This window comes from Bactrocera dorsalis, chromosome 2 (genome assembly GCF_023373825.1).
Source record: "Bactrocera dorsalis isolate Fly_Bdor chromosome 2, ASM2337382v1, whole genome shotgun sequence".
Classification (NCBI taxonomy): domain Eukaryota; kingdom Metazoa; phylum Arthropoda; class Insecta; order Diptera; family Tephritidae; genus Bactrocera; species Bactrocera dorsalis.
The window spans coordinates 25,625,810-25,644,667 of record NC_064304.1 but is presented as its reverse complement, the minus strand read 5'-3'; the positions used below and the strand labels follow the sequence as shown (position 1 = coordinate 25,644,667).

At 31.9% G+C, this 18,858-nt stretch overlaps 1 protein-coding gene across 1 annotated transcript in view; it reads left to right on the top strand.

Annotated features, from left to right (window-relative positions):
• The window catches only part of LOC105231083 (homeobox protein homothorax), a 320,426-nt gene that overhangs the window by 69,581 nt on the left and 231,987 nt on the right, over positions 1 to 18,858 (top strand). Inside the window, exon 6 of the mRNA XM_049448510.1 lies at positions 9,777 to 9,962. Within this exon, the coding sequence (XP_049304467.1) occupies positions 9,777 to 9,962 (186 nt within the window). The remainder of the gene's footprint in view (positions 1 to 9,776; positions 9,963 to 18,858) is intronic.

The following is an 18,858-nucleotide window of genomic DNA, read 5'->3' as shown; positions in this document are numbered from 1 at the left end:
AGTATAGATAAGAAAGGCTGCTGCCACCTAAAAATGCACAGCTTGCGCTCTAAACAACACGTTGTTTGCTCCACCGCTTACTTTCTCAGGGTCAACTCGTCAATTTTCAGTTCAAAAGATTATATCATACTGCCAACTTTTAACGCTTTGCTAGACATCCGCACTTAGTCTATCAAAAATAGCTTGCATAAATTACTAAAATTAGAAACCAAAAAAATGTTTGTGGCTTGTGTGCATTAGATTCATGCGCTGTTGGTTAGTAAATTCACAGCAACACCCACTTCATTATAACATTTCATTTCCACACGACTTTTTTTCGGCTACTAATTTCTACTAAAGAGCTAATTGTTAGTTTTCCTAATTTGCTACAAGCATTTTATGGGGGTGTTTTATTTTTATACCATTTCGAGTGACCCTCAAAATTTTTTTTTGTATACACACTGTAGAAGAGGAAAAAATGCAAAACAGCTTGAAAATTCAAAATTAATGCGTGTTGCTTAAAAATTAATTAAGCAAATGCTTAGCCAAGCATAACTCGGACAAAACTCCAGCGTCAGCGCCGCAAGTGCTGGTCACTACAAACGCAACTACACATAACTACAATAATATCATTACGTCAATAAAATGTGCGCCATAAAATTCGCTACAGTGGCCGCGGCGTTCTTGAGCGCGCAACGTGGCTTGACTGTGTCTACAGGCTGCCACAACAACGCCACCTTACTTTTTCATGTTAATTATTTTATTTTTGTTTTTGTTATTTTCCACTGTCCACTCGGCGCGCAGCGTCTTGTGATTTTCGTTAAGAATTAAGTGAGAAATTATGCAAATGCATTTTATTAGTACGAAAGTAAATATGGTAAATACCTGTGTGTGTGTGTGTGCTTGGTATGGTAAAATTACAATAAATTCCCACTTAGCGGTAAACAAATATATTACTCACCTTGTGGCCAGACTTTGCCTGTGCTTTGGCGCTGACCCACGGCCGTCAAGGTAAAATCCATGCTTATAACTAGGCGTAGCTTTTAAGCATTGGCAACAGTTGTTATGCGGCGCAACATGTTGCTTATCAACATTTTCATATTGCCGCCTCACATGATCATCCGTTGCAGCAGCATTTAGTGTTTTGAATGTTTTTTTTGTCTGTCTTCTTACGTTTTTATCGCTTTCCAGCTGAACTTGATCCCTCTAGTCGCCAAAGAAAAAAATAAAAATACAAAAGTATAAATAAGTGTAGAAGAAAAACGAAAACGAATTGTTGAAAATCAATGATCGCATACAAATGAATCGCGTAGTCTGTGTCTCTGCCGTGTTCCAGTTGGGTTTTTTGGTTAATTCGTATTTGTTGTATTTGTTCAGGTAAATGCGATTGTCTGCTGCGGTTGCTATATATTATTGTTGTCTGCTGTTCGATTTATGTATTGCCTATACATATGTACATACAAACCTGCATACATATGTGTCTGTTTTGGTTTCAATTTCAATTCGACTTTCAAGTTTGCTCCGAAACTGTGCTGCTGCAACCGTTGTTGCTGTTGTTGTTGTAAATCGTTTTTTCACTTTGTTTTGGAAACATGGTATATTTTATATACTGTTGTTTTTGTGTTTCAGAGTGGTATTTTTTCGGTTAGTGTCAGCTTTTGTTGTCACATTTTTGGCCTAAAACTGATTCGGGATTTGGGTTGCTTTTTCAATTGCTTGTCGCATTGCCGGCTTGCATTGCTTGCCGACACACTGACTTAAGTCGCACTCGTTATAAGCGTAGTGATGACAAACTGGTTTTCGCTTGTGACTTAGTTACTTTTTTGTTTTAATTCGTGTTGTTAAAAATACGTTTAATATGCATAGCAATAGCCAAAATTTTAATATTAAATAAAATTTTATTTCTTATAGCGTAGTACTACTGATGAATGTTTTATATCAATTACACTTTGCTTATCCAAACACACAGCAGTTGTATTATTTGCGTATACATTACTGATTTATTGAGCTGATTTGGCTGTTTTGTAGTTATATTCAACATAAATATTATTGACCTTTTAATATGTAACCGTATTCACACATTCAGCTAAGCTGAATTGCGCTGAATTGCATTTTTTGCAGTTATGTGTAACATAAGTGCCAGGAACCTTTTAATATATAGCTGTTTTCACATATTCAGCTCAGCTGGATTTAAATTTTACTTGTAATTTTAAAAGCTTTTGCTAGTCAATTGTTAATAACACATTTCTTGCGTTGCTTATCTTAGTTACTGATATCAATTACAAGCATAGCTATGTTTACGGCTTGTTTTCTCAAGCTAATGCTGCTGAATTACGCACCACGCTCCCTCGCATCATGCGAACGTCGGTTCGTTTTGAGTAATGCAATAAAACGGTGAAATTAGTTTTGTACAGCTGATATTTGCTTTGAATGCATATTGTGCAAACTCAACAGCGCTTGCGTAAAAACGCAATTGCGTGAACATACGTTGCAATCGTTCTTAATTACTGCGACTTTCATTGTCGCACTTACAAACAAAACTTTTCCTTTTTTGTTAGTGAAAGCCATACATTAAATATGTAGGTCTGTTGCACGCTTGTTGCAAAAAGTTAATGAACTGTTGATAAGTTGGCATTAGCGTTGCCTTTTGACAAATGAGTGCTATTAGCGTTGGTTGCTAGAAGCCGCGGAATCACCTAGTTTTCACTACTCAACTGACGCTACTTTTTCTGGTGAGTGGTGAGTTTCTCCAGCCGCTTTTAAACCATAATCTCAATATTACTTCTAAATGAAAAAATATAAATTTTAATAAATATTTTATACAATTTAAATCATATTTTTATCAAGTGCCAAGTCTTGTAGTTTTCCACTACACATTTCGACTTGTCTACAACAAATTTGGAAACATTTATGCATCAATTCGCCATACAACCATCCGCCGATTCGTCGATCCACCCATGCATGCACATGTCCATTTAGTCAACTGAACCAACAACTGGCTTACCCACCTCCCAGCCGGTCTTGCTTCCAATACGATTTGTTCATATCCAACCGGTAATATGTGTGCTCAGTGCATATATGTTTATATATTTGTATATATGTATATGTGCCGTTGCATATGTATCACTTTGTACGAATGCATGCAACCCAGTGTGACCAGTGATCTTTATCGCATCCCACGACAGGTTTTTGTTTTGTCATTTGTCACTCACTCGCTGCGGCGCTTTGCGGCTCAGAGCTTCCTGAGAACAGCGATTTATCGAAATGAAAAACAAAAATAAATAAAATATAAAAAAAAATTAAAAATAACAACAGAAACAGTAACAGGAACAGAAACAGCAACAGAAACTTAAATTATAACATTTGTGGTAGAATGAAATTTTTTGCATATACTTATTTCAATATATTGTAATAGATGTCGTAAATAGCAAACGACAAATCACTTACAAATTGAATAAAGATTATTTTATTAAATAAAAAAATAAAAAAGGTTTTCACATCTTTTTAGTCGCAGCAAGTGCGCTTTTTCGGCATATTTGTACGCCTCTTGACGCCTGCCAGCCCACAGCTTCATTATTGCAATATCTTGCTACATTTGTCAGCTTGTGGCAACATCTGCCCTATTGACAAACTGTCTTTACGTTCCCTAGTATATTTTTTCTAGAATTTCGTTTTTTATAAATGTTTTGCTATTTGCTTCGCTTGAAAACCTGTTCCCCGGCTCAAACACCCAGACACAGTAGTCTGGCAATGCGCTAAAAAGGGTCTCAGTGCCGCTGTGACGCCACACGGTCCACACGTACATCCGTTTGCAATTGCAGCGGCATAAACAGTCAGCTACACGCCTAACTAGTAACCCACTCTGAGTTTGCGCCGTACACGCGCTCTACTTATACTCCAATAATTAACTATATTTCTGGTTGTTCACTTGCTTTTTTCCAATAATAACAATAATAGTAAGCGTTTAAGGCTTGCTGCGAGTTTTTTTATTTAATTTATTTATATATTGTTTTCTTATACACTTGACTGCCAGCTAGCTCGCTTAATAATCAAGCGACTTGAAGTCACTTGTCGTCATTTAGATATCTGCGAGAGGAAATCGAAAATTACTACAAAAAGATTTGCATCTGCATTTAGCAGATACAACTAGCAGACAAGCAGCATGCAAAGTGAATCTATATACATATTTATATAGATGTATATATACTTATACATTGTGTAATTTGAAATGCGAAGTTCAAGCACTATTCTTAAGTAGTTTTAGCTTGCGTGACAGGCACTTTTGTTTTTCATATGTTATAACTATGTATATGTGTATCTAAGAGATAGCCGACTTACCTCTTCTTGTTTTAACAATCAATGTGGCAAGCTGATGCTTTGCTTTTGCAGCCAGCGCGCTGCGGACTTGGTCACATGCAAACGCAAACTACAAGCTGCACAAACATATTTACAAGTATGTTTGTATGCATGTGTGTAGTTGTATGGATGTATTAAATATGTAAATTTTGTACCTTTTCCTACGCCACTCATTTTAGTCAAAACTTGTTGCTTAACGACACAATGAATGATTAAAAAATTATGTATGCGTTACTTTTTCAAGATTGTCGATGCTGATAAATGCATTAAAATGAGAAGAACAATTAATGGCAAGATCAAATGGAATGTGTTTTGGGGACAGAAGAGTGGCTAGCCGAGTTTTATCTTGGCTGGGTTGTTGTTATATGGAGTGCTGGGAAGAAAACTGTCATTTAAGGCATTTGAGCGTAAAAAAGTTTAAAATAAAATATGTTTTAAATATGTTTTTCTTCAAATTCGAATTTTTTTTTAATGCTGAAACAGTATATGTCATGACTTTTATAATTATGAAAACAAAATCAACTTACAATTTCAAAAATATTTTATTATCTTCATTATATATGTATGTATGTATACATATAAATTTTGATTAGAAATACGAAAAGACTTTTTCGACTACGCAATCTAGTATACTGTTAGTACGGAATAATATTCATGATTTTTTTATTTTTCTCACTACAATTTATTTTTTTTTGCCGAATTGTGTTGGGTGTACTATATATTAAAATATACACTTTTCTTTAACTAAAAAAAATTAAATTTTGCCAAAAAAACATTTAATAATAAAAAAAATATTTGAAAAAATAAAAAAAAATAAAATGAAAATAAAATATAAAAATACTTCACTCTTTCCATTATACTTATAAAACTCACCAAAAACTGAAGTTCTTACTTCGAAGATTAAATCTATTAGAAATCATTTGCGAATTTCATACAACAACACACACTGGAGCCATACATTTCATCCACCGTTCCCAAAGCCACTTTAACACAAAGGCTAAATTTGAAAAGCTCGCGTTTACCTGCGCTGTGTTCTTTGCCACCACCGACAAGCAATTCCGCGACCAACCAACAAATGTTGGGCGCGAAGAAGATGGCTGGCTGCATGGCTGATACAACAAAAGACTTACTGCCGGCAAATCGCATGCAAATTAGCTTTTGTGTGTATCCATGTGCAAAAATAGCACAACAAAAATCACATGTGAGGACTGCGTATAAAATGAAGGGCGCAAAAAATAGCGCGTAAAACCTGAAATACGCTTAAATGGCGGGCGACTATATTAAAAAAAGTAGAAAATTAAAAAGAAAATCACACACACACACATACAAATACACAAACGCACAACACACTAAAGGTTGTGGCACCCTTTCAATAGTATGCAAAAACACACATAAACGCACAACAACAAAGTTCATGCGGAATAAAACCAATTTATCTTCTCCACTACTCGCATCTGCAGCAAAGCACTCGTGTGGCTAACTAAACCGCCAGCTGAAATGCAAAAATCGCATAAATATGCAGAAAAGTCGAATTGCTTGCGGGCACACATACCAAATATGCATACGTATACATAAGTATATTAACCTACAAAGTTTGCGCACTAAAGTACGCGCAGCTGTGACGCATGCGCAGCAACAACAACGCGCCAGTCTGGCATAGCGCTTGCACTTGTGGATGCAAGGCAGCGTATTAGCCGAAACCTTTGAGCGATTTAAATGTTTTATTAACCTTTTTTAGCGTGCATATGTGTGCACAAGTGAGCACGATGAACAGCAGCGATAAGGAAATGAGCGCGATGCGCGTTGCTGTAATGCAAATTAGAGTGCAACGCGCGAGTATGTGGTGAGTTGGGCAAGTGTAGCGCCAAAAAAGCGATGCGTAAATGTTGCGCTATGGAGTCATTAAGCTAAAGTCTTATTAAAAATTGCAAAGAATTATTGTTTGTCAATCTAAACTGGTTTCATTTTTGACGTGGCACGATGATCCTTGATATTTTCACTGCTTAACGAAAGTATCTAGACATTTTCAAATTTTGTGTTAAATACTTTTTCTATAGTTTTTACATTACCCTCCCATGCTCCACCTTTTTCTTACCAAAGCCTTCAAAATTCCTTTGCTCTGCCGCTATTTGCTTATTTACATATTTCGTGGCACAGTTTAACTGCGCACAAAAGCAGTCAAACTAGTTTCATGCAGCATTGGCATCTTCAAGTTGTAGCCAAAAAAAAAACCATAAAAAAAAATAAAATCAACTTACCTGCTGTTCATGGTCTTCTGGCAGCTCTTGCGTGCACACACCAATGTGAGCGTTGTTGAAAGCACTATTATATATAGTTTTCTATGTAAATTATGTACTTTAGCAGTTATTATGCATAATATTACGTCAATTTCAAAAATTAATTGCTTGCCACAAATTGTTGCAAATACATGTTGCAAGTTGCATTTGCCAAAAATCGTATCCAAAGTTGTTTCATGTTTCATATTCGTCCTTATGTAATTATATAACATATCCATAATAAAAATTTAGTTGTTTGCAACAAATTGTTGCATGTGAAAGTTAAGTGTTGCATTTGCCAAAAATCGCATCCAAATTTCCTAAACACTTCGTCTGCTGTTTTATTAAACTCTACCAGACACAGCGTGCCACCTCTTTATTGAAACTCTTTGCCTTCTTGCAACAGTTATATACATACATACATATAGTATGTATAATAAGTTGACCAGCTTGTTACTTGGACGCGCTAGCGTTTGCCTTGTCATTTCGTGCAACTTCCAAAGGGACTGCAAGAATGCGTCGCAGAAATTCCTTAGCGCAGACGTTGACGCTTTTTTCCGTCAAAATACACACATCACACTTGCTGCCGCCACTGCCGCCTCCGTGTGTTGCAGCTAGCTGGTAGTGTTGCTGCACTTGTGTTTATGGAAGCGCTGGTGGTGTGACAGATAACATGCGTACAAATCAATTTCGTGCCAGCCGACGCTCCGCTGTCGTCTTCGACATTTGTTTGTTGTTGGCGTTGCAATGCCATCATAAAACGTCAACATGCGCATAACAATAATCGTTATAATAATTACAATAACAATAACAGCAATGATAACAATACCAGGCAACGGCGAGTGAACTCACAAATAATTATTGCAATTCCAGCAGACATTTTCAGTGAAATATTTTTGTTTTCGCTTTTGCTTGTCGCATTGTTGTTGGCGTTCGTTGCGCACGCGCTTGTAAATATATTTACAATTGATATGCATTTACATACATACTTATATGTATATATTTTATGGCGCGATCTTTGCTTGATGCGCAGTTGCGATAATTACTACACCAGCCGCAGCAGTAGTAACAAAAATAACACTTACAATAACAATAACAATAACAATGATCATAAACATAATAATTGTTTGATTAATCTGTCAGTGTTGAGGTTGACAGTTGAATTTCGTTCGTTGCAAGTGTTGCATTTTGGTGTGTGCTTATGTGGCATGCACTTGCTGCATGCATGTTCAGTGTGTATGTGCTTTGCTGTTGAGGGAATATCGGCGCGGCTATTAATTGCGCGAAAAATGCTGCTTGCAACGAGCGCATATTTTATGATGAATGAATGTGTGAACGATGCGCTGAATGGGTAATTAAATATATTTGCATATTCGCTTGGAAACGTCTATTAATTTGTTGCATGAAAATGTGGAATAAAAAAGATTTGTAAAAAAAAAGTTATAAAAGTGTATGAGTAATTATTTGCATTCTTCTTTCCAGGCTTATATTATTTTATGATATACATATATTTGTAATTGTATATAATATATTAAATAAGCTTTATACGTTTTGCATAAAAGTGATTTATTACGAAAGTTTCATGTAAATTAACAAAAAAAAAAATTAACTAGAGTATACTTCGTAGAATAAAAGAAAATGGCTTGAAAAAAATTTAATATAATAATAAAATTCTAGGGAATTCAAAAAAAATGTTACAGAAAAAAAAATTAATTAAAAATTAAATAATTAAAAATTAAAAAAATTAAATAATTAATTAAAAAAAATAAAGTAAAGAAAATGGAACTAACGAAATTAAAAAAGGAATTATTATAAAAATTAAATAATTTAATTAAAAAAATTAAATTAAAAAATGTAAATTAAAAAAAATTAATAAATTTTGTTTTTAATTTAAATTTTTTTAATTTAATTTTTTATTTTAAATAATTTTTTTTTAATTAATTAATTTAATAAAAAATTTAATAAATTTTGTTTTTAATTTAAATTTTTTTAATTTAATTTTTTATTTTAAATAATTTTTTTTTAATTAATTAATTTAATAAAAAAATGTTTGTATAAATTTTTATATTTATTTTTAGTTAATTTAATTTAAATTAATTAATTAATTTAATAAAAAAATGTTTGTATGAAGTTTTATACTTATTTTTGATTCAAAATTTAATTTAAATTTAATTAATTAATTAAAAATAATTTTTTGTCAAAATTTCAGGCAAATAAATATTTTATTTTTTTATTGCATCTTTGGGAATTAAAAAAATATGGAAACAAAATAGTGTTATTTAAATAAAAAAATTTAAAAAAAATTATTTTTTTTTAATATTTTATTAAAAAAATTCATTAAAGCGTATATAACCGTTTTGATCTGTCGCTATCACGCGCTCACTTCGTTGTTGCTTTCCAATAAGCTAGCGAGCTCTGCTATGACAAATCGAAGACAGCTATATTTAATGCAAGCACACAATTATTAACAAATTTTATAAATAACATTTAGAGCAATTTAAATAAAAAAGCCATTACTCTTTTCTCTTACGAGATTATGCTATTAGACACTCACTGAGTTATTAAATTATATTTAATTACAAAATAAATAAACGCTTCAATTAAGGGAAAGCAATATGTGTTATAACACATGCCTTTTGCAGTTTAGTGTAATATATGGCGTATTAAACGGCTGTAATTTGCATTAGAAACCTTTAAATTAAATTTAATTTAGCATATTTATTAACTCTAATACATCACTTTCTATGCAAAATAATTATTGTATTATTAACTATTTAGAATTTATAACAGACAAGTGAAAAACACGACGCTTAGCAATTTATTGTCCCACAAATAAAAAAAAATGTTGAAACCCAGCAAGTAAAACGTACAAAATTCTACAAAATTTATCAGAGCATTTTACCCACCAATCAATACCCAAAAACAATTGTTTAGTATTTTTTTAATTATTGACATTTGTTTAAATAGCAAGCGAAAGAAATTGCATAAAAATTCTAAATATTTAAAAATATTTTAATTGTATAAAGTATCGAGCATAGTTTGTAAATTTTTGAAAACAATTTTGCAATCACAACTCATGAACTATTTTTCTCTCTTTCTCTTTCTCTTCTTCTCTCTCTCTCTCTACCGCTCTTTTTCTTCGTGTTCTCTGTTATGCCATTGCAGGTGCATGAATTATGCGATAATTTCTGTCATCGATATATCTCATGTTTAAAGGGTAAAATGCCAATAGATTTAGTGATTGACGAACGGGACACCACCAAACCACCAGAAGTAGGTTCAGCTAATGGTGAAGGAAGAAGTAATGCCGACTCGACATCGCACACCGATGGAGCTAGTACACCAGACGTTGTGAGTACCCCCTTCGCGGGAGCACATGGTCCTATATTGGCGAGCTACAATGCGGTGGTGCACCCATGTTCGTAGTACGATAACGACCTTCTTGCAAAAACGAAGCGGGTGCTCACAATGCCCTGGGATTAAAATAAATTAAATTAAATTAATTTCAAAAAAATAAAAGCAAAAAACAAGAAAGATAATAATTACAGTAAAAAGCAAGCAAATAAAAACAGTTCCGTACTAATTAAATTTAAAATGAAAACGAATAATGCCAAAAAAAAAATTGCAAAACTTCAAAAAAGCATAAGAAAAATTCGAACGAGCTCAAACTAAGCCACAAACAAATTTGTAAATTAATAAAACTAGAACTCGTTCAAAACAAGAGCCAATAGCACAAATGAGACCCACACCGCTACAACAATGACAACAAACAAATTCGCAAATTCAAAAGGCGTTACGCACACGTATAGCAACAAAGAAAAATGGCAATGGGCAGCCTACCAAGCTGACAAAAACAAAAAAAAAATCGCTCAAAAACCGAAAAAAGCACAAGTAAAACACGAACAATAAACGAACAAACGAACGCACGCATGCACACAAACTAGCCGCCAAGCGCCACAGCAGCAGCAACAACAGCAAGTGAGCAACATTTCAACGCAGCAACAAGCTACCACTGGTGGATAAATGTCCCGGGCAGCCAAATGCAAGCGAACATTTTTATTTGTGTAAAAATCAAACGAAAATGGACAGCAATGAGCGGCAATTTTTATTGCGAAAATTGCAGCATTGCCAGGCGCGAATTTATTTGCACACAAAACAGCAGGCATTACAGTCAAAAGCTGCCAGTTGCACATTGCAATGAAAATCATTTGCTGCTGTTGCTGACGCAGACGCAGACGCAAATGCAGCTGCTGCGTCGCCACCACTGTCACAGCCATTTTTCATTGTCACTATACGTGGGTGCAACACCGCTGCGGCAACAAAGCGTACAAAAACCACACACCAAACAACAACAACAACAATTGACAAACAATAAAAACCATAGCAAAAGTAAAAGGCAAAGAACAGTGAATTTGTTTGTTGGCAGCCAGCATAGTTTGAAGTGTTGCAACATTGTTGCTAGCAACATCTGTAAGTGTAGTATGCATGAGTTTGTTGCAAGCCGCAATGTTGCAGTGTTTCGCAACTCTGCTGGTGTGCGGTGAGAACAATTGAAATTGTGTAAATAGCACATAAGAAATTTTTGCATTACAATAACAACAATGGATTACTAATCCAGCCGCATAATAAGCATTGTTTTTGTTCATTGTTTTTTGCAAAAAAAACCTATTGTAAAAATTATTTCATAACTACAAAGCAACAAACAACAACAACTAAACAAAAATACAAATTTGTAAAAAGTTTTCCAATAATAACAAAACTAAAAGTTACCATTAAAAAGGAAGAAGAAAGCAATTTTTAACACAAAAGTACCACAACTTAAAAAAAGTAACGAAAAAAAGAAACAAAATATTTAATTTTGCATTCAAAACAACCAATGCCAGGGTTTTTGAACTAAATAAAAAGTTTTGAAATGAAGCCAATGCGCAAACGCAAGAAAACAGCTCCATTGAGCATTTGTTTGAAGCGCATTGAAGAACATGGAATTGTGAGAAAAAGTACTTCGTTTTTGCAAGAGGCCCATATAGCTCGCCAATATATATTTAAATATATTTATATATATATATGTATATATAAACTAATATATATATATACATATTATTGTATATTAATACAAACAACTATATATATATACCAACAACCATAAATACATACTTATATATATTTACCTTATATATTAAATTTTATTTCAACTAATCCTAAAGATTTAAACTAAATTATTTACTTATGGTATATACACTTATGTATGTATGTAGTTAACTACTTACCGAGAACCTACCGCCCATCATAGCATTAAAGCGCGCACAATTTTGCCAAGCTAAACGGTGGTTTAGGCCACAAATAACGGTATCCTGTCAGTAACCAATTTTGTATTACTGTTTGGAGCGCCGTTAATGCCGTTATGTGGTTATTAATTATTATGTTTTCGATGACTAGAAAAATTCCAAACAAATTAGTCGAGAAAAAATTCGTTTATTTTTTTTTTTAATATTTTCTGTATATAGTCAAAGCGCGCGTACCCCAAACGACAATATTCAAGTAAATATATTCAAATTTTTTGTTTTGGGTTTTTTTTTTGTTTAACATTCATTTTACCTTCAAACTGGCGCATCTTTAATGCTTTTGTTGCCCTCTCACTATCCTTAAAACTGTTTATCCCAAACAAAATGCAACCCAGGATTCAGCGAACCAGCAACAGCTGCAACAACATTTCACGCCATTGGAGCAGACTTATGCGAGCTATCACATTAAAAACGAAGCGGATTTTTAGTAAAATGCTGCAGTAAGGTGGAGCAGTGAGATCTGTTGCAAATGAAAATTATTTATTTCGACTATTTGAAATTCAACCAACCAAAGGTAGGCGCTTTCATGCTCCAAGCTTCAGAGTATATGAACGGTTTAATAACGCAATAGCCGCTTTAAGAGAAAATAGAAGTTTTTTGCGCGTACGACGTACTCCAACGAGCGCTTGCCGAGCTGTTGGCGTGTGTGCTTGAGCACTTTGGTGGTTAAGGGTTCAAAGTGCAACATAAAGCTTAGTTTGCAGTTGCGAAGCAAGTTTCATCTATATGTATGTGTGATATGCTAACATTTTTACATAATGTGAGCGGCAGCGCATATTTCTTACAACAACTCTTACATAATATCGAAAAACAAAAACACTAAATTTCAATCATTACTACTACAAATACTACTATAACTACTACACCACTACTACAGCAACTGCTGTACGAAACAGATATACGTAATAACTGCTAATGACTGAGAACATAAGTAACTAATTGAAAGGAGGAGTATATACAAAAGCAAATAACTGCAAAAAATATTAATAATATATATTTAAATATATATAAATATATATATACATGTATATGTATACAAATAAAGCGAAAGTCTAGTGTATATTGTGAGCGAAGTTCTAGTTTATAGTCAATAACAGGGGGCAATAGGGGAACTTTTTTTTGTTTTGTTTTAGGTTAGCGTTAAGTGTAACTGTAAACCGATATACGTAATATATGCACTGAGCGAAATTTTTTTCCGTCGTTTTTTTTGTTTGATTATTGTGACTGGGGTTTGAGTCCGTTTCGACGGTGCACTAGTGGCAGGTAAATTTTGTAAAATAGTAGCATTAACTTCAGCGTTACAAGTTTATTTGAATTATTATGTAAGCTATATATATAAATAATATATATATTTACAAATTGGAGTGGAAATGGTGGAAAAATGTTAGTATTACTGCAAAATTTTCAAAAATATTCCTTTGAAAAGAAGTAAAATCAACTTTAAATACGTAATTAAAGATTAGGCTTAGTTTAAAACAAAATACACAAACACAAAGTATACGATTTTTCTTAAGAGAAGTTAAAAACAACAAAAATACAAGCGGTTATACCATTTGAAAAATACAAAAATACCAACACGTCCTTAACAAACATACAAACATGCATTATAACGCACTAATAAATATGCATTAAATAAAAAAATTAAAATTTGCATAATTTCTACGCTTGTGTTAAGCACTTTTTCTGCGTACTGTTAGCTTTTCGATCAACTTTTCGTGGCAACAAAAGATTTTGTTCTTTAAACCCAACATTAGAAACTTTGTTTCGCGCTTTCAACTTGCCAATTCGACATAAATTTGATTTCCCACCAACAACTACACAAACAAAAAATTATTACAACCGACAGTGCTGTTCATAAAAATGTAACAATATATACGTAACTTACTTAACTCAGTAAAAAGGAGAGGAAAAAGTGGCGCAATAGCTAACAAATAACAGTAAGCGAATAAGAATATGTGTATAACAGGTTAAAAGTTAGCTAATAATATTATATAAAAACAAAGCAAGTTAGTGCGTGTATAAGCAAAATGATAAAAACACAAAACCTAAGTTCAAATGAAAGTATACGAAATGATTTTTATTTTTTTTTTTATTAAATTTAACTATTAATTTAAAGTGTTGAATTTTAATATATAGCAAGTTATGAGGAGAATATACATACAAATATACGAAAAATTACTTACAATAAATATTTAATTCATTGCTACAAACTAACAAACAAACTAACACACATCAAATGTATACTACTACTATGCTACTTCTATGGATAGCCTGCTAAGGGCGCACTCCGCGTTGGAGTGCGTTGCAACCATGCAAGCAAGATACTACCATACCTACTATGTACATTGTGACTTTACTACTTCCTTAGCGTATAGAAAATAAATAAAAAAATATTTTACTAAAAACTTAAACTAGAGGTAATGCGGTAAGAAGAGGGGTAATGGAAGTGTTTAGGCAGACATTTAGTAACAAAAACTGCATAGAGCTTTCACTGGAAAGTGCGAAACAGCTTTTTTGATTTTTTTTTTTTAATTTTTGTAAAAAATAAGTTTTGAAGTTAAAGCTTTCAGTGAAAAGTGCCAACGAGCTTTTATGAATTTCTTGAAATTTTTTGTGAAGTAAGCACATTAAAAGAAGATATTATTTTCATAAACAGTTTTGTCTCCAAAAGCTTAGAATATATAAACAGAGTAGAGCTTTCACTGAAAAGTGCGAACGAGCTTTTTTTTTTGTTTGTAAAGTTAGCTCATTAAAAGTAAATATTTTTTCATTAACAGTTTTGCCTTCAAAAGCTTAAAAAATATAAAACTTTTCATAAACATTATTATTTTTGTATTTTCTTCGCAAACTACATTTGCAATCGCGTACCAATTTTTTTATTTACCAAAAGCCATAAAAATTGCTAATATTTGCACTTGAAGCTCAAACCACTTAAAACAAATAGCTTTCACTCTAATGTTGTACAACTTTTAGTGAAAGCTCCTCAAGTTTTCATAAAGCTGTGAACACTTCCATGCCGCTCTTTGCGCCACTCAACCTGTAAACATGTATACTAACTTGTTCTTTCGCTTCTATATAACATACGTACTTAAAACCCGCAGAGGGTGATTTCAAACTTAAATGTGGAAACCGAAAGGACAATGAACGTACTAACTATATATAAATCTAGCATACTTATTATTATTATAAATATAAATACCATATTATACACATATATATATATCTTATTTTTTTTTTGCTTCGATTGTAAAGCTATATGGGCATTGATAACAGCAACACAACAATAAAAAGCGTTGAATCTATAAATAATCCAAAAATTATGGTAAACCAAGTAAACGAAAATTTCAAAACTTTTCAAACTGCTGATAGCAATTTTTGAAATGCAACAAAATTTTTTCTAATGTAATAAAACTTGTATACGTTTTTCTTTAACTTACGCGTAAGTGAAGAAAATAAAAAAAATATAATAATTACGCAATTATAAATAGGAGTGAGGTGTGGAAATTTAGCATTGATAGTAAATAAAATAGTTGTTGTACTTTTTTGTCATACAAATATTAAAAAAAAAACTAAAGAAATTATACATAAAATAACAATAATAGTAACATAGCACAGTGGCGTACGATTTTGCTAATGTACAAAAACAAAAACTCAACGCATGTGCTATTTGTAAAATAATTAAAACGAAAAATGAATAAAATAATAACAACAGTATACAAACTAAAAATTTTTAAAATATGTTATGGCCAATCAAGAAAGTTTCCTATATTACTTTTTGTTTTAGCTAAATCGCAACAAACTGTGCTTGTTAATTAAAAAAAGAAAATATCAAAATCGAAAAAAATTTGGCGCAGTCCAAAAGCTTTGCTTTGTTAAAAAGTTTTTTTTTATTATTGAAACGAAGATACGTAAAACATTATTGTATTATTTTTATAAACATAAAAATTAAAAAAAAAATATTATTAATAAGCAGAAGTTCTGTTCAATATTTGTTATTCTGTTGAATGAGTAAAAAGCAAAAAAATTAAATAAAATAAATTGGACAATTGTAAATGATAGTGAGTAGTAAGGAGGGCACGACGAAGGAGAAACTAGTTGATATCGCAACTGAAATACGTAATTTGCTTTAGGTGATATATATATTATTAAAGCTTAATTAATTGTCTAATAAAATTATAAAAAAAGTAAAAAAAAAACATATATACATTGAGTTTTTTTTATATATACATATATAAATACATACAAAATTCGTGCTTTAAATTAATTTTACGAACCAAACTATTTTTTAGCGTGTAGCGCTTGAGTTTTTTGTTTTGTTTGGCTTAGGTAAAGCGACAAAATCGTTTTCGTTTTTGCTTTAACGCGCTTTTCCAGCTAATTTCGTTTAAACATACATCATTTTCTTCCTATAATTTGATAAACCTTAGCAAAATTGTCTTGAAACGCAATCAAAATACCAATTCTTATTATTTGTTTTATTAAAAAAAAATATACTAAAAATAAAAAAAAAATATATTAAAAAGAAAAATATATATATAAAAATTAAAAAAATGAGGAGTGTTAAAAAATAAAATAAAAATTGAAAATTACATGATATACGAGTACATTTTAATGTAATATTTTTAATTATTTGTATGTATACTAATTGAATAATGAATATTAACAAATAACAATAATTGCTAACATTTACTTATAAATATTAATGAGAAGAAAGCAAAAAGCAAACAAAGAAAAATTTAATAAAAATTATATATATATACATATATATAATATAAAAAATGAACTGGATAACGTAAAGTGTAATGTTTAATTAATAGCGAGCAAAGGCAAACTAATAGTAACACAATTACAAAAATAGAATGCAAAAAGTAAATAATATTTAATAGTTTAAGCTAAAAACAAAAACATGAAAATAATGATGAAGTTGAAAGCAAGATGTTTGAAAGCGAAATGGAGAGATGGAAAAAAAAGTTAGCCAATAAAATATATGAATAATATATTTGATGAAAAAATATAAATAACACGTGTTTTGTAATTATTTGTGAACTGAAGGGACATAATATTTTCTGCTGCAATTTCTCTGCTGCAACGAATTTCCTGCGCTAGATTAACTACGAGTATAAAAATGCAAGCAAAGGCGGACATCGTGGACCATCAGATGACTGAAAGAGATCGGATGCGAATTTCAGCGACTTCGGTGCAATCACAGACGATCCAGTACGTTGAACAACAAGTTTTGGGAATGAAATTAATTAACTTCGAAATTCTAGGTTTCGTATTTTACTGCGATGACGCCGTGAAATCGATTTAGTGGGTATTTTTTTCGTCAAACAAACAGTTTTGCAATTTTCTTTTACAGGTAACTAACAATATAAGAAAGTTTGGCGAAAGCTCGGAAAAGTTTGGTGAGAACTTTGCAAAATTTCGTAAAGATGTGAAAAATTTAGTGAAAGCTCAGAAAATTGTCATGAAAGCTTTGTAAAATTTATTGAAAGCTTACAAAAATTTCGTGAAAGCTCAACAAATTTAGCGAAAGCTTTGCAAAATTTTGTGAAAGCTTTCCAAAATTTGATGAAGTTAATTGAAACTTTACAAAATTTATGAAAGCTCAGAAAAATTTTGTGAAAGCTTTGCAAAATTTACTGAAAGCTTGAAAAAATGACCGAAAGCTTTGCAAAACTTTATGAAAAATGGAACTTTTACAAAATCTCAAAACGAACAAAAGTGAAAATTACAAATGAAGACGGTGCCAACTAACCACTAGATTTTATAAATTTGAATTTAACTTTTATTATTTAACTTGAATCAAGGGCAACAACTATTTGAATTCCTTATAAGCTTAGTAGACATTATATCTAAATAGTTTTGTTGCTTTTCAAATTTGCACGCAAAATCAAGTAAATAAAGTGGAAAATATTTGTAAATGAATTTATGTAAATATATATAAGTTTTAAAAGATATGCAGTTAGACTAGCCTAGTTCCGCGCTAAGAACTTTTACTATATTGCTAACTGTTAATATTTTATATTAAATCAGCTTAATAAACCAAATAAAAGTGGATTATTTTACTGAAATAAAGAGATTACACTTTATTGATCAGAGTTTTAGGAGTCTAGCTATAGAAGTCTGCGCAGAATTATTGTTGTCGTTCGAACACTATATCTTCTTTGCTAATATATTATATTCGATCTAAAAAAAATAATTTTTCTTCATCAGTGCGACGAATCAAAAACTTGTGACTTTCATATTTATTATCAGACTTTAAGTATACATTATATTTAATTATATAAGTAATCTAACTTAGTATAATTTTTTATTGCAATAACTCTTAAATTCACTATAAAAATATATTATACTAATATTTCTTACAGCATAAAGTTTCAAATTTATAGCATTATTTTCCCAGCATACTCACAATCACCCTTCAATGTAACGGTAATGTAATGATATTGTAATGTCCGGCCTATCATTTACACGTCACATGCGCCAATATTCGATTATAGCGCTCAAATTACTGCCAAGAAGAGTGTGTCAACTACATACTCAACCGCACACACAAACACACATATATCAAAGGGATCAATTGAACTTTTCGGCGGCGTTCGGCTTGACCGGTCAATCAATAGCGCTCCGCTACGACGACCCTCTCACGCCTGTGTCTGTAATAAGAGACTGACGAATTTTAAGCTGCTTCTGCTTGTGTGCAGCATCCTTGGGGATGCAGATGGTGGGCACAAGAAAGTCGTTGCCGATTTATTTTTTGTGCAAAAATTGCTCTAAATTTTCGTTATAATGAAGTTATTAAAATTTCTACACCCTTCAGTGGCTTGGCGTTGTTAAGCTGTTGGCATAAAGCCGCTTTGCAACAAAAGAGCAACTAGAATGTCTGTCGGCGGCACTCGTGG